The sequence below is a fragment of the Poecile atricapillus genome, chromosome 4 (assembly GCF_030490865.1).
Source record: "Poecile atricapillus isolate bPoeAtr1 chromosome 4, bPoeAtr1.hap1, whole genome shotgun sequence".
NCBI lineage: Eukaryota > Metazoa > Chordata > Aves > Passeriformes > Paridae > Poecile > Poecile atricapillus.
The window spans coordinates 8,288,462-8,311,554 of NC_081252.1; the positions used below are offsets into that span (position 1 = coordinate 8,288,462).

Sequence of the window (23,093 nt, forward strand, 5' to 3'; positions counted from 1 at the left end):
CTTCCAGGCAAAAGATGAGGATATGAGTAAAAATATCTTTCATTTTTTCTTTCTCTCTGAAATGTAGCATGAAGTGAGGGCAGTGACTGTGATAATAGAGGCAAATGATAAATGAAAGAAAGGACACTTCAACATAATCTAGATAACAGGAAAATTTTAAATGGACAATTTAACATGAGAGTCTGCATGGAATTATTTTTCATTAAACAAGCAAAGCTTGTGATAATGCAAATGAAATCCATTTTTAGCTGCAGGAAATTTTGAGAATTTCAGAGGAATAGAAAATATGAGAATAATAATATCATGATGGTAATTCACAGCAATTTTAGAAGAGCATAATTGCACAACACAAGCACTAATCAAAGCTCAGAAGAGTACTTTAGCATTCATTAGGAATTCAGAGCTATTAGCATTTACCTTTGTCATTGGGCACCACACAACAAGCATTATTAATTTCATGTCAATCCAGAGCCATAATTTCCCTGATCAGATATCAGTTCATAATAACAAACCACCAAGACTGACTTCTCTGACATGGATTTCTGTCAGGTATTTTAAAAAGAGAGCTTAACTGGGGACTGCTTTAGAGGTAGAAATGTGGTCCTTGGACTTCAGTGGTCTCTGCAGGTTTGTGAGCTATCCTCTGCAAGTACAAATTCCATCAATTTATTTGTATCTGCTGGCCTAAAAGAGCTTCAGAACATTCCCTGTGCTGTCCTTCTTCCTATCTTACAGGAAATTTTGTGAGCTTCAGCCATCTATGTGAGTGTTAATAAATTATTACTGAGCTCTGCAGGTACCTTGTGCTGTTGTGGTACATGTGCAACTCATCAGTTGTGCTCCCTGGAACTTCTGACCTGATGTACAGCTCGTCCTGCATTATTCTCTGTCGAGAATTTGTGTCCTTTGCTTGCTGGCTTTTTATTTCTGCCCCTGCTGACTAGCTACACTTTTCTTCTGCAGCTGAATTCTTCCTGAATGCTTAATGTGAGGAAAAAAACATTTTGCAGCTCATACCAAATGGTGATGGAGGTATAGGGAACCTGTGAGCAAATCAAAGTTAAAGGAAGAAGAAGATGAAATATTCTCTTAGGTTCAGTAGAGGAAAAGCTGTGTTTTGTGCAGTAAAAGAAACAGACAAAACTAGCTCTGTGAACATGAAATGAGATCCTCTTATAACCCTTTCTATGCATTATTAAAAAATAGAATATGTTCTTTTACTATTATTTCCAGACTTTAAAAAGTTCTGTGCCATATATGTATAGCTTTTGAAGGAAGGGTTGTCTATAAGAGAAGACAGGGGCTGGTAAATAAAAGAATACTTCAATTTATCGCTCCATTAAGCATGGTACAACTTATCAGCATGCAGGTGGGTCATGTCCCATTGTTGGAAATCCAAAGTTTTGACTTGGCTTTTCCTTTCCTCAGCTCACTCACTGTCACTGTGCCTTTCTGTGGCTTGTGGCAGGATTGTTTCTCTGTTAGCAACTTATTTTTTAGCACACTGTTCTGACACCTTGACAGTTCATGCACTAAATCAGACTTTACAGTTCCTGGCAGGCACTTATTAGATGTATTGCACTTAATTAACTTTGCACCTAATTGCAAGCAGTGCTGGCCGATTACAAAGGGCATAAATATATTAGTGCCCTGGCTGTCACATCATGAAAATGGCTGTTTGAACAAGTCAAGCAAAAGCAATTACCACATTGTGTGCATAGCCAAGTGTGAAGCAGAATGCAGCAAGAGGGATGAACTGGGGTTCTCTTTGCAGGAATTGCGTTTTGCACAGCGCATTTCAGGTGACCCAGATGAGCAAAAAGTGTGAGGGAAGATTTCCTTTCATGTGTGTTACCACTTCAGGTGTGTGAAGGAAGAACAAAAGTTGCACGGTGAGAACTGCTGTAAGTTTTGTTGGATACCCGCCCTGTGTATCTGTAAATAAAATATGAAGATTCCAGCGTTAAGGAAGAAAAGCTAACATAAGATAAATGCTAAAAATTATAAGCAAAACTTGTGATTTAGAACGACACAGTGCAGCTAATTACTTATACAGTAGTTGCCAAAATGAGAAGGAAAGCAGAATTTGGTCTCATCTGTAGAGGGATATGTTGTAAAGAGCAAATGTTAGCACTCAGCCGGCATTCCATTGAAATCTGTCTTGTGTTAGCACAGGAAAAAAACATTTCTGCTGGAAAAGTAAGCAAGGCATTTGGAGCAATATTTAAAATTTTGTCAGTGGCTTTGTAAACAAGAGTCTATATGAGAGATGTTTCCTCCTGTATCAAGTTTCCGTTCCAAGCACCACATGCTCTCTTTTGCAGAGGAAAATAGACCTTCTTCTACAGGTGGCTTAACTTACTGTTGTTATGCATACAGCCATGGAGGAATGTTGCCTTCGTTCCACAAGAATCCTGGCCAAGGAGAAGAGCTGAGAACTGTTAAATATGGTAATTTTTTTCATTCCTTTTCTGCTTTGCAGCAGAATAGCCACTGAATTAGTAGTGTTTTGCAACAAAACAAAACAAAATGTTTGTTTTCTCTTTCAACAAAACTTAGTTAGTCATCAGTGTGTAGACAAAGCACCATAAGCCCAGTCAAGGAATTTGATGGTCAACAGACTGTACTATCTGATTTGTACAAGGTATGTAATGCTTTGTACTGAGGTCATGCACACCAGTTTTATATATAGTGGCCAAAAAAAGGTCACTAGAACTTGACTTGCTCAAGGCAAGTGGAAATAAACAGAGGGAGTCACAACACGGTGCTGAATGAGTGGCTGTAGGGCTTGTACGCTGTCCTTATTTACCAGCTCTGAATAAGGGGAGCTGTGAGGATGTGTGTAAACCTTTCCTAGCCCTGAACAGCCATTCATTGTTATTCACTTCTCAATGGGCTGGCTGTGTTGTCTCTGATAACTCTTGGAAAAGGAGTGGTAGGTGGCCTTAAACAGAACTTTTGGATGCCTTTGCAATTGTACATGCATGAAAAAGTGAGTGGACTCCTTTGTGTGCCACTGCATAAAGTGAGGAGATAATGTGTTTTCAAATACAGCAGTACCTCACTGCTGAAAAGATTGCTCAGTTAATTAAGATCTTGGGTGGCCAGCAATTTTTACCCTCTGTAAAATTAGAGACATTGCTGTAGAGAAATTGTGCAGGGAAGTGTCCTGATGGAAAGGCCTGGGGGAGGCAAATGCTGTCATTGGAACCGCTTGTACCAAAGCCACTCCTTACTAATAGTGAGGAACTCGGCCCAGCAGAGAAGTTAAATCAGTCAGGGGCTCATGTAGAGCTCTATGATTTCAGTTTTCAAGGGCAAAATATAAGTTTTTTCACTGTAGTGTACAAGGAATTGCTGTAAAATATTGGGGACTTATAGTCCAAAGTGAGTTATGTCCAGCACAAAGTGTGTTAAAATGTTACTTTCTAATTGAATGCACTAAAACTACCAAATAATGTGTGAATCATGTCTAAAAAGTAAAACTACATATAAAACTCCAGGCTTTTGAGGCAAATGAAATAAAAGAGCAGTGAGGACTCATTCCAGCAGAACTGGTCAGTCTTACGTGCTTGAATTTTTTCCTGATACGGGTGGTCCTAGAATCATTTAGGTTGTAAAAGACCTCTAACATCACTGAGTCCACCTGTAAACCTAACACTGCCACCTGTAGAAAATTTCACTAGCCCCCACAGAGTTCTTGGCTTTTCCACATTTATTATTTTTGTTCTGAGACAGAAAACAGAGCTGATTATCTGCTCCTTTTATTCTGTAGAATAGATGGTTCTTGGTCATGACTTCTAAAGACTTACAGCCTTCCTGGGCTCCCAAGATCCAAGGATGCCCTCTTACCTTGTCTTTCATCCTTTCTTGGAAGCATCTGAAGGAAAACTGGAAACTGCAGTGGCACATGAACAATTCACAGTTACTAAAAGCCCTCTGTTAGACTTTCTGTCTGAGCCTGCTTTGTTCCTGAAGCTGCACACTTTGTAGTTTGACTTTTACACTCTGTTGTAATGACTTTCCATCTGAGTGCATCGTGCTGCAGGAAGCTAATTGACTTTGACTCCTCTGCTTCTGTTCTCAGTGGGGGATGCCAGTTGTAATTCTCTTATTGATTGTTTAGAGCAATTAGCGGAAAACAAATTTTTCCAAAGAACAGATAATTTGGTTTTGTTGCTCTCCATCATTAAAGCTACAATTTGTTATCTAAGAAACAATTTGTTATCTGGGAAAAAAAATGAATAGGAAACATATTCCATCTGTTTATTAGCTGAAGAGAGACAGGTTACCTCATCATTAATGTCATCGGTAATTAGCACTGTCAAGCTGCCACCATCTGCACCAGGGGCTGGCAATCCCTCAGCAGCTTCAGATGCCAGGGCTGATTGTGCTTGTCTGTGCCAAACAATGGGCAGGCCCTGTGTGATGCCCACAGTTGTAAACAGTAGCAGGCTAATGTAATTTAACTGGACGGGTTTGTTGGATCTGTGACTGCCACCCTGGGAAGGACACGAGACTTTAAACCTCCAGGGCAACTCCCAGTCATTGGGTCACCAGCAGCAGGCTCAGAATGCCACTCTCAATTAATCGGGTTTCTGATGTCACAAGTGGTTTTTGTTTCCATTTGGGGCAAGGTTTGGAAAGGCAATGTGGTCAAAGTGGCAGCATCTGCACTCACATTCCATCAGCATCACGGCTCTCCGTGATAACCGGCAGATAAACCCTGACACTGGAGAGGCTTCTTAGTTGTTGTTGTTGTTGAGTAGGTAATGTCTTGTTCTGCTTCAGACTGAAAAGGATAAATTCGAATTTACACCAGCTGAAATATCTTCAAATAATAATAAAAAACTCCAAGCAAAAACAGCCAGGGAAAAATGGAAATAATTCTGTAATATTTAGACTCTAGTCTTAGTGTTCTACTGACTTTTGCTTCTGTTATTTGGTTTGATTTTATAGTTTTATTTTGAGGAGAAGGTCTGAAAATTCTCACTGCTTAATAAAATTGCCTGTGAGGGTCAGAGAATCTTCAGAACCCACATGCAGAGATTTGAAGACTTGTGTAAGAATGGCAGTACTTAAGTTTGCATAAAGTTATTACAATGTAAATAATTATACATGTAGGTGGTTAGAGGATTATTTGTTTAATAGTTTTTCATTGGTGCTCCTCTGTTCCATGCATTCAGTCATGTGGATGATAAATAATACAGGTGAAGGTTAAATGCTTTCTATGGCACATGCTTTTAAGCCTACACTGAGGTGTATTATTTCAGGAATTATGGAAATCATAATTAGGGAATATAAATTAATTGTACTTATTGCTAAAACCTGGACACTTTCTTCTTGAGGGCCAGTGGAGCACAAAGCTGTTAAAAATGTGGGTTCCCACTGACACTGTAGAAAAAAAACATTTAATTTTTGTAAGGTGGAATACAATTTCCAGGGTGCTGCCAGATGTTTGCTTTTGATACATGAAGCCTAAGCAGATCCAAGGAGAAGTCTCTTCTTCTGATGTGAGAATGTAGACATGCCATTGGAAACCCTGGATCTCAGTCAAAGAGGAATCAGGAATTTCAGAATCACTATAATGCATTTGTAAAGATGTGGTGTTAGCAAGAGGTGCGTTTGGATCAGTTGGTCTCATAAAAATGGACAGAAATAGGTTGTTGGAGGCAATAGCAAAACAGGGAAGAGTGTGAAGGATGCTGAGAAAGCTGTGATGCCTCAGTTCTCAATATGAAGTCCCTCTTGCAGAAAAGGTTCTGGATGTATACATATGTCTGTATAGATTACATATATATATAATGTGGAAGGTGAATAATATAAGGAAGGAAATAAATCACAGAATATTCCTATTTTCTTTTTCATGACATTACTTTTCTAAAATGTTTATTTACAAAAGGTGGTTTTCACTCATGTATTGATCCAAAGCATCTTGAATCTAAATATTCCTTTGTGCTTAATAGATTTTAGGCCTAGGCATCTTTTCTGGTGATTTTGTCTAAATTTATGGTGTGCAAATTTTTACAGAACTTGCTGCCGTAAGAAAACATCTATCCTAAGGAGCATACACTAAAGAAGGAATAAACATGCTGTGAAAGTCATATGTTTGATATCCAATAGGAATGGCAATCTATTTATAATTTATAATATTTATCATTTAATATAGTATTATAATATAATTTATATTCTATTTATAAGTTATAAGAATCTTCTGTTCTTGCATTTACTTTTGTGTCATTTCAGTAGGTTTTTTTTTAATGTGGTGTGCCAATTTGCTTATTACAGAATATAATTTTAATACCTCATGATGATCATGAGGTATTGGTGGATTGATACAGAAGACAAAGTCATTTTAGCTTTGTGATTAGAGGAGGAAAAAGAGGTTTTAGTTGTGGTATAGGCATGTTCTAGGGTACAATTGTAACCTTTCAGTCACTTTTCATACCTCATGTGGAAAAACATCACAGATACTAAAGATAAATGTGATACCAATACTGTAAATCCAATATAAGGATTTATTGTATCGCTGAGCTCTTTAAAATGTTAACATTTCTTGGCTTCACTTGGAAGCGTTAGCTAATTCCAGGTGAGTCAAACAGCAAACAGTTGGACAGCAAAACCCACTGTTGGTGGACTTGTATCAGGCAGGGCATGAGGTAACAATTCTCAGGGGGCACCTGTGGATGTGAGAATATTTTGTTACTGTGTGGTTACCAGCATTCCTTTATTTCTCATTACTTTATACTGCGCTACAGTCTACAGTCAGGTAATGTACACATATCACTTAATGACCATAATATACCTTCAAATATTAAATTACAGCCTTTCTGCCTCCCAGGCAGACTGTCAGACCTGGTGGTATAAATTAATATGTAATGCTGCACAACTAACAAATTCCTTTTCGCCACTAGAACTGAAAGCAGCTGCCAGAGGCAGGGCTGGAGTCTTCTATGGGAGGCTACTGAAATCAATAGAAAGACTTATAATGACTTCATCAATTGCTAAAATAAAGCTGGGGGTGGAAAACAAAGCTCTGTGGGGAAAACAAATTAGGGAGGCAGGTTATACTTCTCCATTAGAAGTGGAAGTTCTTCTTGGAGATAGTTGTTCCATCATAGCTTGCCTTAATAACTGTTCCCATGGAATTGTAGGTAGCACTTTGTATATATTCGGCTATATATTTGTATATATTTCACTGTTTTCAGGCATGAACCACATCCATTGTTTCTGCATGAGCTAAAGGGGAAAGCTTAGTGTTGTCATTCTCATCACAAGAGATGGGAGCCGTGGTCTGAAGTCCAGGGGACTGAAACCATCTCAGATCTCCCAGGTTTCCCACCTGGTTATGGATTGTGCTTCGTGGCAGGAGTGAAGGTGATGAGAAGTGAGCAGTCCCTTCAGACTAAACAACTAAGAAACATTTACAAAATAGGATAGAATCATAGAATTGATTACAGATTGTTTCTTGATTGTAAATAATATACAGAAAAAGGATAATTAATTGTGAAGTTCAATTAAGAAAGGTCAGCCTCAGTGTGCCTTATTTTATTTGTGTCTGTGATTATCACTGGTCAGATGTAATTACATACTTGTCAAATTGCAGCTCTGGAAAACTGTTAAATGTCACTGTAATTTGCAGGTTTTTAAAAAGTAATTATTATATATTTCTTGACTATTTTTAGGTTAAGGGGGTGTTTTTGTCTGGTGATACAAACAAAAGCTTAAAATAATCAGAGGTGACTCAAAACATGCTCAAAAGACCCATTTAATTTTAATAAGACTTGGACCTGACTGTAGGAGCAGAACTGTTTTAGCACATATACAAAACCTGGCAATTGGCACAGTCTTACATAGATACCATGGCAAATTAAAATTCAATAACAAAATTACTGCTCCTTCTGACAAATGAGCAAAGTGACATCAAATACCATCACTGAACACTCCTAGAAACTATGTGAGCTCCATTTTACAGACAGATAAAATCTGGGATCAAATTGTTAATACCTATATTAACAGAGGCTAAAGAGGCTCAGAATTTCTTTTTCTGAGTAAGTGACCATCAAAGCAGGAATCTGGGCCTTGTTTTAGTCATCTCTTTGTGACAATCTAGTTGGATTGTTGAGTGACGGATATTTTACCAGCTGCATTTATTTCTGATTACACACTGGTACTGGGCCCCAAAGCAATGATGTGCCACTGGGTGTGACTTAGGAAGTCTGGTGGGTATTTGTATGGACAGCATCATCATCACCCCCCAGATGTTAAAAGGAATATCTGTAGGCAGCAGGGTTACTTGCCAGGCTGGAGGTATCAGGGCATTGGGGAATTGTTTTGGCTGACAGACTCTCTGGAGCATCCTGCATGACCTATGAATGCAGAGGTCTTGGTAAAGCAATTAGGCAATGTTTCTAATACTGAACACCAACTCCAAACTTCTTAGCCTACCTGGTATTTTTTTTCTCCCAGCTTCCTCCCTGCCCTTCACAGCTTTGTTTTTTGTTCTGCGCTGTTGTTGGATATATCTTCAGATTTATTGTATCAGCAGTCAGCTTCTGAAATTCTTCTGAGGTGTGGTGGCACTGGCATTTTCAATCTGTAAAGCTGTCCAGGACACTTCAGCATAACCCTCTTCTGGCAGTGCTGGGTATCAGAGCTGAACAAAAGCAGCTCAGGTTTCATGGTGCCTGCTGATCTTTATGGGGATCCAAAAAAGAAACCATATTTGTTCAGAATGTTGTAGTGTGTCCCAAATTCAGGAAAGGGGGCTGGCTGTGTGTCTGAGTCCTTCATTCATCACAGCTGCTGGAGGTAAAGTGTAGCTGGGACAAAGCCAACTCCAAGCAGCAGAGCTAAGCTGTGAGCTAAGGAAAAGAGAGGTGTAATAAGAATGGCCATTGATAGAAATCCACTGAAGTGAACAGAAGTGTAATCACGGCAGGATTGCATCCATAGGAAAACTTTCTTTTCACCTCTTTTAACCACAGGCTGTGAAGTTTCACTCTCTTTCACCCCTTCATATCATGAGGTGTCTCATGTTGAAGAGTTACACCCCACCAAAGTAGAAAAATACCTAGAAAAAATGCACTGGATCTTGTTTCAACCTCTTTTCTGCTGGGAAAGCTTGGCTGACGGGGATGTAGAGACACCACCAGTATTGACCTGTGAGTTAAGAATATTAGCAGGGCTTTTTCCTCCTATTTTTTTTAAGGTTTTTATGGTTGGGTCATAACAAACAATTTGATTTTGGGCACAGACCCCTCTTTTGTAAATGTAGCCCCACCTAAAATGTGCTTGTATGAACCAGAGCTGTGCCCTTGAGCCAGAAGAAACTTGCTTCAGATCCTAATGGACCTTAATTAGCCATCAGACCCTCCCTTTATTGGCATCTTGGTATCTCTTTGCCAACTTTATTTAGCTCAAATAATAAAAGTTTAGAACTTTACAATCACTCCTCAGTGATAAAGGGAATCTTTGCTTTGGCTCATGTTCTTTGAGATGGGTGATTTTTGAACATCAGCTTGAGGTAGACAGTTTCACAAGTGCAGTTCTTGGAAAATTTCACCAAATTCTTGATGCAAACAGGCATGCTTATTTTTGAATGTTAGATATGTATCTCAGTATTCTTTTCAATTCTTTTCAATTCTTTGAGATTTTTTTTTTTTTGATGGGGTTGATCTGATATAGGAAAAGAGCAAAGCATTTCCAGTCTAGATTGCATATGCAAACAGGAATGGAAATTGCCTACAGAGCCTTCATGCTTCAATGCATTGGGTGATTCTTTTGATATTCAGCCACAAACACATTCCATGTAATATTCCACTTCTTTTGTTTCATGGTATCAAATGAAGACTGAGACATTAAAAGCAGGGCTTAAGAGAAATGAAAAATGTCAGTAAAAGCAGCTGATGAAAACCTTATTAAACAGCTATGAATGTCAGGCCGTGTTCCTTCTGTAATGTATATGTTTGTAATAACAGCTCAGAATTCTGCAGGGACCTATAAGTAATGAACAAAATTGGTCAAGCAAAAAAGAGAAGTTATTGGAAACTTGAGTGCTGTTGAGTCCCATAATTTGCAAACTGTACATCTGCATAAAATAAACCTGTGCCCTGCTGGTAGCTTTTATATTGTTCCCCTTGTATGCATCAATTTGTTTGCAGGGTTGAGTTTACTCTGGTAAATGTTTTATGGTGAGAATTATGTCCCCACTTTCCACAAGTAGCCAACATTCATTGTCAATAACAAGGCCAAATGTAAAACTGAACGTGACAGGCAGTGTCTCCAAGGAGGCCCCTTTACCTAGAGTGGAAGGTTTCTGTGTTGGTTTATTTTTCCCAGTGGAGGAACAAAATGACAAGGGCAGAGAATGATCAAAGCATTGCAAATGCCATGTGGAGGAAGCTACAGTATGTCATCAAGCCAGGGGACACCACTTTAAGAGTTAGGTGTTGGAATATGAGACACAGAGTGTGTGCCCTTGTTTCTGATACTTAGTTCTAAGATTTAGAAAAACACTGAATTTCATACAACATGAAATTCATGAGCAAACAACTGTTAAAGTTAGATAGAAAAGCTGAAAACGTGAGTGTGTAGATTAGAGAATTTTCTTAAGTAACTGGGTGAAAAAGTTAAAATTTAGAGTTTAAGTTAGTTTAGAAAGCAGAAGACAAAATGGAGGATTTAGGGTGTTGTTTCTTTTCCTTCTTTCTTCTTCATGTTCTTCTCCTAGAGGTTTTTGGGTAATAGTAAGTGATTGGACAGAAGATGCTGCAGTGCAGCACACAGGTGATGGGTCATTGGGTCATTAAGAAAAATAATACATGTATCTATTGTTAATTGGATAAGAATGAGTATAAAGATAAAAGAACTGCATAGTTCAGGGCCATTTTGTGCTTTCAAAGCCAAAGTGAGCCACAAGGCCATTCTGTACCATCAGAAGAAAATGAGCCAGATTGCAGTGAATTGAACTTGTGCAGAAAGTCTGGAGAGACCTGCCAAGCTTTGTGATAACATCCTAATAAACACAAGGAGCAAGATCCTAACAGGCTTTGGAGTTTCTGTCCTGACCCGGAGGACTGTGATAAGCAGGATTCCCATGAAGGAGTATCCCCAAGGAGCTCAGCTCAGAGGAGACTGAAAAATCCAGGAGGAAAGAAAAATACAGAAGTGCAGCAGAATCAGAGAGAGAAAAAAGAAACAAAAAAGATTTTTTTAGAAAAAGTTACATTAGGCTGTACAGAAGACACAAAAAAAAGGAAAACAAAAATATTGACAAACTCTAGTGAGGGGGATCTATTAATTTGCCTGGAAAGACAAAAAACCAAAGAGGCTTAAAGAGAGTCTAAAATTGGTAAAGAAACAAAACCTGTTGACTTGGAGCAAAAGTTGCACAAAGGGTACCAGAGTACTAGAAATTGCTTGCTTGAAACTCTTGGAGTAATGGGAATAATAAATAAAAGCAGAAACCTATGCTCAGCAAGGTTTTGAGATAGGACAATCATGTTTTACTAGAGCCTCAGGTTCTTTCTTGGTCAGAAAATGGTGGTTGATCTGAGGGAGCTGCCTTGAGAAAACCTGATGATAGAAAACTGGGGGAAATCATAAAGCTAGAGAAGTTACAGTGAAAAGTGGAATATTTCCTTGCCTCTGGCAATATGAAATGGGAGAAGGGAGGACAGATGGAGGGATGTGGGGGAGGAGGTTACCAGGTTGCAAAGATCTTGTTGTTTTGGAGCAAGAGCTCGCTGCTCTGGATGGATTGCTTGGCATGGGGAATCAGTGCCTGGCAGGTGCCTGTGCATGTGGGCTTGAACTGCACTCCTGGACTTCAGCCATGGGCTTTTGGTAAATACCTTTTGAAATCATGGTGTTATAGGATCTGCCTTCACAGGACTCCCTTTGCAATAAATAGACTTTGGGGTGTACTCTGGGGGCAGATGATGATTTATGTGCTCAATAATCTTTTTCCTGCCCTGTGGAGAAATCTTTAGACTGGCTAGCAGGCCTAGAATCAGGGAGAGGCCTAGAATGCTAGGCTGCTGATGGAATGATGATTTTATACTTAAGTACTTGAGTTTCTTTTTGGTTCTGCCATCATCAGTAGCTCAGTATCAGCTTTTTGTTTTTGTTTCTTAACCCTTGCAAGACAGGGACTCACCTCACCTGCTCTTGTGGGCACTGGAGAAAGCCTGGACAACTCCATTGCAGTTACCTTAGAGTGTCAAAATCCCCTTTGCTCCATGCACCATGAGCTGGAGCTCCAGTCTTTTTTACAGTCTGGGTGGTTTGTGAAAGACACTTTGACTGTGAATTCCCAGGAGAAAACAGAACTGACAATATGAAGGCTTTTCCACAGGTTTCTTCAAGTATTAAGGGAAAAACTAGAATCTGTTTGGCTTCAAGGTAAAGAGCAATATTTATACAACTAAGCCCAAGGACATGACACAAAATACTGTTTATTTTATGCTCTGCAAGAAAAATACCAAATGAACTCGTCTACTCCTTATTGTAACAGGCAAATTCTCAGAATAATGCCATTTAAAATTCAAGTGTCCTCTGGTTTTAAATATCAGTTTGACAGACAGCAAATAAGTCATAAATTTGGTAAATACTAAAAGGGTGAAAATTTATTTTTTCTACTTGTCTCATGGTTAATAATCTGTAGCAGCTAACAAACTCACTTCATTCTTGCACAAAAGCTTATAATATATCACAGAATTAGCATCCCAGGTGGCTTTCCAATGAGACAAGAAGCTCAGCTTAAAGAATGACAGAGGTCTCTTTTGTATTCCCTTAACAGCTGTATAGTCTCCAGAAAGATGCAAATTGTTGAATTCAAATGGCTCTAAACATTGTTCTTGAGTACTGATATAGTAAGGAAGTAATGCCATAAAAATTTGCAATAAAAAGATTACATTACATTCTCTGGGTACTAAAGGTTTAATTTGTTAGCCACACAGGCACTGGGGTGGGAGACTGGAGAGCAGTCAGTGTAAATGAATACCAATCCAGGCACAGCCCAAGGAAAAATACACATTAAAATAATGATTTTCAGTTTTTGGGGGGTGCCAAACAGAGTATGCTTAACCTGAACCACATTCTTACAACCCAAGATGTACAACCCGTGTTGGTATCTGAGATCTGCCAAGGCAATCAATCTGGGAAAATTAGTGACATCCAGGTGAAATGCAACAGCTTTGATGCTCTTTTCACCTTGTCTCCCATGTGCTGCTCTGATTTAAAATACTTCTGGAATTTTCAGTCTTCAGTTCCAAAAATCTTAATGACTGGCAACAGATATCCAAAAGTGGCCTCAAAAGAGTAAATGTGCTTTGACATATTTCTTTGTTCTTTTACGGTAAATGAAACAATTAGTCCAAATGAGGCACTTCATCACTGAAACCCAGAGGAATTTCTTGGCTGCTGCCAAATCATGAATAATAATAATAACAGTGCAGAAAAGGAGGAGTAGCCATGAGAGTAGATAATCTATGGGTGATGAATAAAAGCCGATTTCAAGGGCTCTTGAGCTGGGTTAACTTCTGCTGAAATGCTCAGTTTGTGTTTCAAAGTGTTCAGTAAGCCAAGAGTGTTACAGTAGATTGTATGAGGTCCTGCAAAGCACTTCATGTATTCATTTCTAACAAAAAACCTGATTATTCTCCAATTTCATGTAAAATGTGGTCAGTGGAGATCACTATTAGTTGAAAGCATGTTCACTGGCAAATGTAGCTTGAATTGTGTAAGGGCAAGCTAAGCTTTCTGCTTTTCTGCTTCCTGTTAAAGCCTGTGTATTTTATTTTGCAATCCTCTTGCCCATCTGCACCACACACATTTTTCTGTTTACCCAATTGGCTCGCTGTCCTGGCTGACTGCACTTGTGCAGGGCACAGGTTGTGTCCTTGTGGCCACTGGTCACACTGACTTCATCTGCAGATTCCACCAGACAGGGCTTCATTCCTTCATTCCTGGTCAGCTTCAGAGGTGAACAATATTTTAGGAAAGTCAAATCTTCACCTTGTAAGAGAGCGTGCTGAAGCGCAGGGAAGGGGCTTTGTATCCAGAACATTGCAGGAAGAATGAAACAGAAACAATAATATGCTCTTTCAGCTCTTCCTCATCCCTATTTCAGAAATCTGCATTTTAAGGAGGTTGTTAAATCAGGTGGTGTTTGTTGAGATGCAGTTATCACAGATGAAATAAAAATGTATCTGCCTGCAAACAGTCAGCTCTCCCATTTGCATTATCTGAAGGACACAAAACCTAATTCTTCACTCTTAAACTGTGTCCTTCATCCTTAAGGCTTCAATGGATGCTGAAGAACAGGAAATGTGGGGAAGGTGGAAAGGGAGCATATTACACCTGGACTTTGGTCCACCTGTTTGAGCTGGCTTTGGTTTGTCTCAGGACAGCATCTACACTTGTCCCCTGTTTGTATTCTGGGGGCAGCTGTGTGATTGGGTCACACAATGGAGCCATTTGTGGGCTCAGCTCCTCTGCCACTGTGTGTGACCAAATGGAAGCAGTCAGACTGTGCCAGCAAACCTCAGTGTTTCAAAGGGATGAGGTGTCACTTGAATGCTAAAGGCTGTTACTGAATTCTGTCCTGCTGCATGAAATGTCCCCAGGATCTGCTCCCCAGTTCCCCAGCTGATGCTGCAGGTGAAACCCACTGCTTTTGTAGGCTGCAGGAGGGAAGAGTTTGGGCTGTTTAACTACCTACAGTGGAGTGCTCTTTGTAACTTCCCAGATGCATAATCCTCATAGCCCTCTTTGATGGAGTAAAGGAGATGGATTTTAGAAACCATGGATTTTACAGATCCCAGGATATTTACCCAAAGGATTATTTTGCTTTGAGGAAGTGGGCTCTCTGGCTGACTTTAGGGGAACTACATCCCAGCTAAAGTGTGCACCACTAGGGATTGTCTTCATTTCCTATCTTAAAATCTATGCTAAGTAGTAAAAAAAAATTAAAAAGGAAGGAAAATAAAAAGGTCGAGGTTACACTGCTGCTGCAGTCTCATTGAGAATTCAGATGGAAAACACAAGCTAATCTGTACAAAAATAACACCTAAAAATGATACAGGAATAATCTTGGACATGAAAGAATATTTAAGAAGCCCCACAGTCTGCACAATTTGGTATCTTAGAGTTGTAGCTATCTTTCCTGGTGATGGGCAAACAGAAGGATGCTTTTTCGACAACTGGTCCATTTCTGGGAAGTCTCTAAATCCCCTTTGAATTCTATGCATGCGGTTAAGTCTCATTCTTGTCATGGCCAGTTAAGGTGTGCTTTTATCTATTTTTGAAGAGTGAATGAAGTCCTTGTATCTTAATCCCTGCAAAGAACCACGATGTGTTAATGCTGTCAGGGCAGAAAGGGACTGTGCATCCCTGGCTGTGGCTTTTACTGGCCAGATAATCCCAGGGAGGTGTGCAGCTGGAAACTTGTTTCTGTTGTGCTTCCCTGGATGTCCTCACTAGCTACACAAGAGCTCTGTAAACTCTTAAGTCCTTTTTGCTTTTAAGACAACTTACCCCAGGAGGATTTGGGAAATCGTTGCTGTTGCAAGTAACCAAGTGGTGCTGTGTTTAATTATAATTGATTGGTATTTTAGAGCAAAATTTCATTAATTAACAATAGAATTTCTCTTGGAAGCAGGATCCCTATCAAAGAAACTGATTTTCAGATGAAAATAGTTCTACAATTCTTAAAGTTAAAAAAATTACCTTTTAAATTGTTCTATGTATATTTTCCATGTGTTTTCATGTTTCTCCTCTATAACCACATAGCAAATTGTGAAAATTAACTTCCCCTAGTGTGAAATGGGAGGGAAACAATTGCTGGATTGCAAAAAAAGGAGGGAAAGAAAGGGTAATCTGTAAGATAAAAATTTCTTAAAGTGCTAAAACAGAAAGGTGAAAGAAAACCTGAAATAAAGTGAATTGCAAGTGGAAAAAACAGTGTGGGAATTATTGAGTTGCTTTCGAGCTGTTCTACCATTTTCTCTCAGCAAAGCACAATGCCAAATTATCAGCACAGTTCTAGTGTCTCTTTCACATTTCAGGGCTATGGAAGAGAGATTCCAATTTGTACTTACTTAAGACTTATAGATGTGCCTTTCCCTGGTAAATAGAGATTCAGTGATGCACTTTATTGTCTCTTTCAGCTTTCCCAGCAGGAAGATTGGCCTCTTTACATTGGAAGACATCTGGCTGTGGTGTTTGCATTTCAGAGCCCTTTCCACCTGTTTTTGATAAGCTGGGTGAAATAGATCAGTAAGTAAGATGACTTTGATAAAAGTAAGATTGTATGTAGTCAGGAGTAATTCAATAAGTGAATTTTCAGTTCAATTTGAACAAATTTATGGCTAATAGTACCCAAGAATTAACAGACTAGTAACACTCATCAGCACTTAGATGCTAGCAGCTGAAAATGTTTCAGGTGTGAGCTAGGTGCTGTTCTGTTCAGAAATAGATGTTTCATATTTTTGCAGTAGAATAAAGAGCAGCTTCATGTTGAGCCAGGGCACTGACTGGGAGAACTGTGCTGCATTAACCTGATCTTACTCAAAAGCTGCTGTTCGTTCCAGGAGCACGTTTTTGTCTACAAGGCCATCCTACCACCTTCTCAATTATCAGCAAAAGAAATAGGGTCAAATAATTCCATCCTCTGTTTAAAATACCTTTCAGAGAGTATTTTGATTGTGATCCTGCAGAGACTGAACAACTTAGTTAATTCTGAGCATAGCACGTGAGCAGAGAAGTCAATTTGAGGCCTGCCTATTTGGCATGAAAGAAGAACTGTACCAATACATGTAAATGTTTCATTTCCATGTGGGCTGATCCAGTGAGGTCATATTGGCATCTTCTCATTCATTAAGAAAAGGAGCCCAGCTCAGTTACCTGAGTGCTCAATCAGAATAACTGTCCTGAAATGAGGATCAGAGGCTTTTGGTTTTCATTACATTCTTTCTCTAAGTCATACACACTGTAGCACCTGTAAGAAATTGGATTTGAATCCTGCCATGGTTTGGAGTAATTTTTTCTCCATCTCTGCTGTTCATGCAGCACTAAATCTTTTGCCCAACGTTCCTCAGAAGATGAGAGGAGAAAGGAACGCAGCAGACCAAGAAGGTGAAGTACTTTAATGTCCTGTATGGCATGTTCTTCTTCTGTCTTTCCTTACCTGGTTATAATAATGACAAAATTGTTGGGCTCTTGAGATAAAAAAAATGTTTAAAGCTCTTGGAAAGTGCCTGTTTTTATCACTATTAATTGCTTCCAGTGGGACTAAGTTTTAGTAAAGGTAAGTCTTCACATCATCAGGGGATTAATTAGGACAAAGTGCGAAGGAAAGAGAAATAGAATGATAATTGTTCGTATTATTCTTAATCCTTTATTATCTAAGGAGAAAATCTTTTTTTCATTTTTCTGTTAGCTATCATGTTTGCAAATTTAGGTGGACTATTCTGTGTCCAAGCTCTGAGTCAGAAGGAATAGGAAAACACTGCTGTCAAGCACCAGAAAAACAGCATCGTTTTTATGAGAGATCCCAGCCATTTTACTTTTACTGGAATCATGAAATCTCTCTGTAATCAAGTGACAAACCTGTAGTGTTCCCATACCCATCTCTGCAGGAATTCCTTGCATTAGTGTGCAGAGGCACAGCTTAAGCTGGCCAATAGTAAGAGACCATCCTTGGTTTATTTTTCCTTGGGGACTTCTACACTGCACAAGCTTTCTTTTTGTCCTTTGCATTTTCTTCTGAGGACAAGGGGTTGAAGTCTGCAGGATAACCAGAAATACCCAACATGGCTCTGGAGAAAACCTACACTGCTTTTGAGTTCCAGGAGTAGTAAACATCTGGGGATCATTTGAAACTGTAGCTGCTCCCTTGCTATGGAAGACATGAAAGAAGCAGTTAATGTTTCTTTTCGAGGTTGGGAATTGATCTTTATCACCACTTTCCCTAACCTGTATTAATAACAATCACCAGGGACAGGAGAAGCACGCAGACTTTAAAAGGCAGCAGTAATTGCCCTAGGTCACGGAAGTAAAGGAGGAATTTGGATCTGAGTCTTTCTTGTTTTCTGTCCAGAAGTATGAACCTCTTTTGTTGGAAGTAATTTTTGTGTGAAGTTTGACTGCAGCTTCTGAGGGTACATTAAAATAAATCAAGTTAACAAGAAGAAGAAAGAAAAAAATCCCTCCTGTAAGGCCGCAAAAATCATTTCTATGTTATACTTAAAAGAACTGTAAAATTTTTTTCTTTCTTTTTTTTTTTCTTTTGCCAGGCCTTTCAATTTTTAATTTAAGGTAGATGTATATGAGAAGGTAGTTCTTGCTTCCTATAACATTTTTTCTAGTATTTCCTATAACCTTTCTTGAATGACTGCCTTTACCATGGACTGAGTTGTTTCAGGAGCTGTTCCATCTGCCGCTCAGAATATTCCACTTCCATCAGTGGAATGAAGCCTTTCTGGCCTTTTCTTTTAATGCAGAGCCACAGGATTGAAGGGAAAACCCCATGGAAATAATTCTGGGGGCATAAATGAAAATTGAGGTTCATGTTGTGAAATTATTACTGAGAAAAGTGTGAGGTGCTGCTTTTGCTGATGTAGTGGAATAATTCAAGTAGCAGTTTAAAATTTTATAAGTTCCTCTAGCTGGAACATGAACTAAAACATTCCCATCTCAACAACCTAGCACTCCCCACAGGTCTCTAGTCACACTGGAGATGTTGGCTTAGAAGAATTTTATTTTTCTTAACTTTGGAAGGTAGTAATGCACAGATAAAAAAATCAATGCAAGGTATTCATGATGGGGGAGATTTTCTAAACTTTTCTTGACTATTTTTCGATGAACTCTTTCTGCACAACTATGGCAAGGCAGATTTCCAAAGCAGCCTACTTGAGTCTTGCTGCTGTTAGATATTAATGGTTGAATCCCCCGTGATGCTTCAAAAAGGTACACTTGTATGGATAATAGTTACTTTCCTTGTTCACAGATTGGGTTTTTTTGAGGAATAGAACTACAAAAGCCCTTCCTTCCTTTCCTTCCTTTCCTTCCTTTCCTTCCTTTCCTTCCTTCCTTTCCTTCCTTTCCTTCCTTTCCTTCCTTTCCTTCCTTTCCTTCCTTTCCTTCCTTTCCTTCCTTTCCTTCCTTTCCTTCCTTTCCTTCCTTCCCTTCCTTCCTTCCCTTCCTTCCTTCCTTCCTTCCTTCCTTCCTTCCTTCCTTCCTTCCTTCCTTCCTTCCTTCCTTCCTTCCTTCCTTCCTTCCTTCCTTCCTTCCTTCCTTCCTTCCTTCCTTCCTTCCTTCCTTCCTTCCTTCCTTCCTTCCTTCCTTCCTTCCTTCCTTCCTTCCTTCCTTCCTTCCTTCCTTCCTTCCTTCCTTCCTTCCTTCCTTCCTTCCTTCCTTCCTTCCTTCCTTCCTTCCTTCCTTCCTTCCTTCCTTCCTTCCTTCCTTCCTCCCTTCCTCCCTTCCTCCCTTCCTCCCTTCCTCCCTTCCTCCCTTCCTTCCTTCCTCCCTCCCTCCCTCCCTCCCTCCCTCCCTCCCTCCCTCCCTCCCTCCCTCCCTCCCTCCCTCCCTCCCTCCCTCCCTTCCTCCCTCCCTCCCTTCCTTCCCTTCCTCCCTCCCTCCCTCCCTCCCTTCCTCCCTCCCTCCATCCCCCCCTTCCCTCCTTCCTTCCCTTCCTCCCTCCCTCCTTCCTTCCCTCCCTCCTCCCTTCCCTCCTTCCTTCCCTCCCTTCCCTTCCCTCCTTCCTTCCCCTCCCTCCTTCCTTCCCTCTCCTCTTATCCCAGCTGATAAAAAGTGGATTTCAGTGAAGTCAGAGGGGAACATGAAACCATCGAAGGAACAGACCATATAGAAACCCTACAGCACAAATTAAGGAAAGGTTCTTATCTGTCACAGCCTAATTGGCTGGTGCCTACTGTTTCAAATATCACATGTCTCCTTGCTGCTCAGAGAATCTTGAGTGAAGTAAATCTGTGCCAGAAACAATTGATCCTGGTGCATGTTTATGTGTCTGTAGATCACAGGGTGGCCTGCTTCCTACCCACTGCAAACATCACCCAGATTTAAAGAGGGCACTTGTGCATCACTCTGCTAAAGGACAAAGTGCTTGCAGAGTTAGACACTTCTCTTCACTGGGTCACATGTGGGTGAGGGTTCTCTTAAGTGCTCCATTAATGTGGAAGTCATTTTAATGACTGCACACTGTAAAAAGTTCAAGCAATTATATGTAATGCATGATGAACAATATGACTTCCAAATGTTCACATGTAATTTGTCAGATGTCAGATTGCAGCTGGGAAACAAAACAAACCCCTCAACAAGGTTGCAGTCTGCTCTTTAGAAGAGCCACATGTTATAACCTCAGAACCTCAAAATATCAGCTGTTTTCTGTGCATGATGAGAGCAGTGGAATCTGTGCCATACTCTGTCCTTTATTTCCTGGAATCTGGCTGCAGTAATGATCAGATGTGTTCTTTTGCCAGGTGCAGTTGGTGTTTGATCCATGTTCAGACCAGTGAACTGATCTGTGCTTTTTTTTTTCCCCTCGTGGCGTATCTCATTATGACATAATTTTTGTACAGGGTGTAACAAAGACAAATATGTAAATAAGGAATGAAATTTTCTAAAGTTCATCCAGGGTTGCTCTTTTCTTACTTTTAGGCAATATGAAACTACCTATAGACATGAAATGAAGTCAAGGACCCTTGTACTCTCATCCTGGCAGCCTTTTGTGAAGCATTTAGAGTCAAAATACTCTGGACACATGAAGTATGGAGATTTACATCTTCCTAGAAAGAAGTACAGAAATGACCAATCACTGTTGCCAGGAACATTCTGCCTTTTTCAGATCTTCTCAAGGAGCCCAGGTACTCTCATTTGAGTCCTTCAGCACAGATTCCACATCCCACACAAATTTCCTGTCCTATTTTATGTTCATCTGTTTCTGCTGTTCATATCCACTCCTGGTGCTTTCTTTATTTTACAGTGTGTTAATTTTTTTTTAATTACCAGACTGTGGGTGTAAGTTAGCATGGTAAACTGAGCCTGAGCCATTCAGGAAGTGCTTCCCTGTCTCATCTTTTCCTTCCATGCAGGCAGTGGCACATGGGAAGCAGGTAGGGCTAAAAGCAAGGATAGCAGCTGCCTCAGCTGTCAGACACTGGTCTGTTTGTATTTGTGAGTTATACAGCAGTTCAGCCAAGGAAAACTTCCAATTAAGTATTAAATATTAAAAGGACAGTGAGAAAGCCTGGTTGAACTGCCATTCCAACTGGATGTCTTGAAATTTTTCCTTTGCAGATGAAGCTGTTTGTATGAGAAATACACCCTCAAGCCCTCAGGTTTTGAATTTTCTCAAAATGTGTTAACTGTGATTTTTCTGAGGATTTCAATATTTCTTGAAAAATTTATATGAAAGGTTTGGATTTGGTTTTTTTTTTCTGGGCCTAAAGAAATGTCATAATCTGTTCTGAAGAAAATCAGCTTCCTGGGAGCTTTACAGCTATTCAGGTTAGTTTCATGTAAGTTCTGTGGAATATTGCCATCAGATAAATAGACCAACAATACTGAAGCAAGGCATTTGAATATTGCACTTGAAAACAAAATATTTTATATATTGAGATAAAATTTTATGCATATGATTTTATTTAATAGAACATTATTGTGATTATAGGTAAAGATGTCCAATAGGGTGAAGCAAAGGCTTGAAAGTGTTTTTATTTTACTGTTTGCTTATGGTGTGGCTGGTATAAATTGCTTTTGTTAGTTAATTAACAAGGGTGGGAAGAGGCAAAGTGCTGAGAAATGAATTTAAATCCAGCTCAGGAGAATTATACACAGGAGAGCAACTTCAAGGTGTCTGGCACATATCAGCATTTTATTTGATTGTAACAACGATTTTGCACACATATTCATAAAACACAATTAATTGTTGGGTTTCCTTTTAAGTTTCAGATTTTTCTTTTTGTTCAAACCAGTGGTAGGTCAGAATTAGTGCTGGCAATTTTCTTTGCTAATGACCTCAAATATACTCTTTAAACCCAAGTAGATGCCTTTTTAAAAAAGGGCTTGAGGCTCTTCTAAGCAGCATTATGATGACACACAGATACAAGAAATGACACTTCAAATTTTGTATCTACATTTGTATTAAGAACTGCAATAAGCCTCAAAAGAATTATTTTTAAACTACTGCAAAATGTATTTAGTGTTCATAGGCAAAGCACAATGTATTTATATGGAGATGGTATTTGTACATCCATCCCAGTGTTGTATGTGAGATTTAAAAAAAGTTAAATAAAATGCAGTGATTACAGGAATGTAGCAGAACCAAAATCTGATTTTTTTAAAAACGATTTAGTATCACTCAGGGTTTTCTGGTCAACCTTTCTCCATTTTGACAGAGAGGAAGGAACATGATGATCCCTTCTTTTAGGTAGGATTTTGGAGTTTATAAGCTGGTTGCTGGTTGCACACCTTTCCAGTGGTAGAAGGATTTGTCAGTGATCTTGACAAGAACCTCAGGGATCTGTGTAGACCTCACGGGACATCTCTGTGTAAAGCATTTGTGTTCTCAGCTTGAAGGCATTTTCATGCTACAGAGTTATGCTACTGGAGATCTTCCAGCCACTTATGTCAGGGCGGTCTCAAGCTTTGTTTTCTGAAGTATTTTCCTAAAATAAGAAAAAATCTTGGATAGTAGCAGTACAAGCTCTGAGGATTTCTCCCTGGTGATGGACACAGGGCTGTATTTTACATCTCATGCTCCTGAGCCCCAGTCAATGTTCATTTGTGTCCCACAAAAGCCCCCAGACTCAGAGCAAAGTAGGGACTAAAGGCATCAAAAGCCTTTTTGTCAAAATAAGGACAATGCCATAAACCAACCTTGTGTTAACCTACTGAAGAACAGAGGACAAGAATTCTGAATGCCAAAATATAGAGAGATGTGTGAAAGGGAAAACTTATACAAAAGTAGGCAGGCTGAATAAAACTATTTATCTTTAAGCCACACAAGTCATGGTAATTAAATTGAGTCAGGCTGGCTATAAAGCTACAAAAAGCAGGCTGTAACTAAT

General features: G+C 39.5%; 1 protein-coding gene across 1 annotated transcript in view; it reads left to right on the forward strand.

Annotated features, from left to right (window-relative positions):
* Positions 1–23,093, forward strand: part of LOC131578682 (uncharacterized) — a 58,756-nt gene that overhangs the window by 32,658 nt on the left and 3,005 nt on the right. The window contains exons 3-5 of the mRNA XM_058837707.1: positions 16,173–16,281; positions 17,074–17,139; positions 20,683–20,888. Of these exons, the coding sequence (XP_058693690.1) occupies positions 16,173–16,281; positions 17,074–17,139; positions 20,683–20,888 (381 nt within the window). The remainder of the gene's footprint in view (positions 1–16,172; positions 16,282–17,073; positions 17,140–20,682; positions 20,889–23,093) is intronic.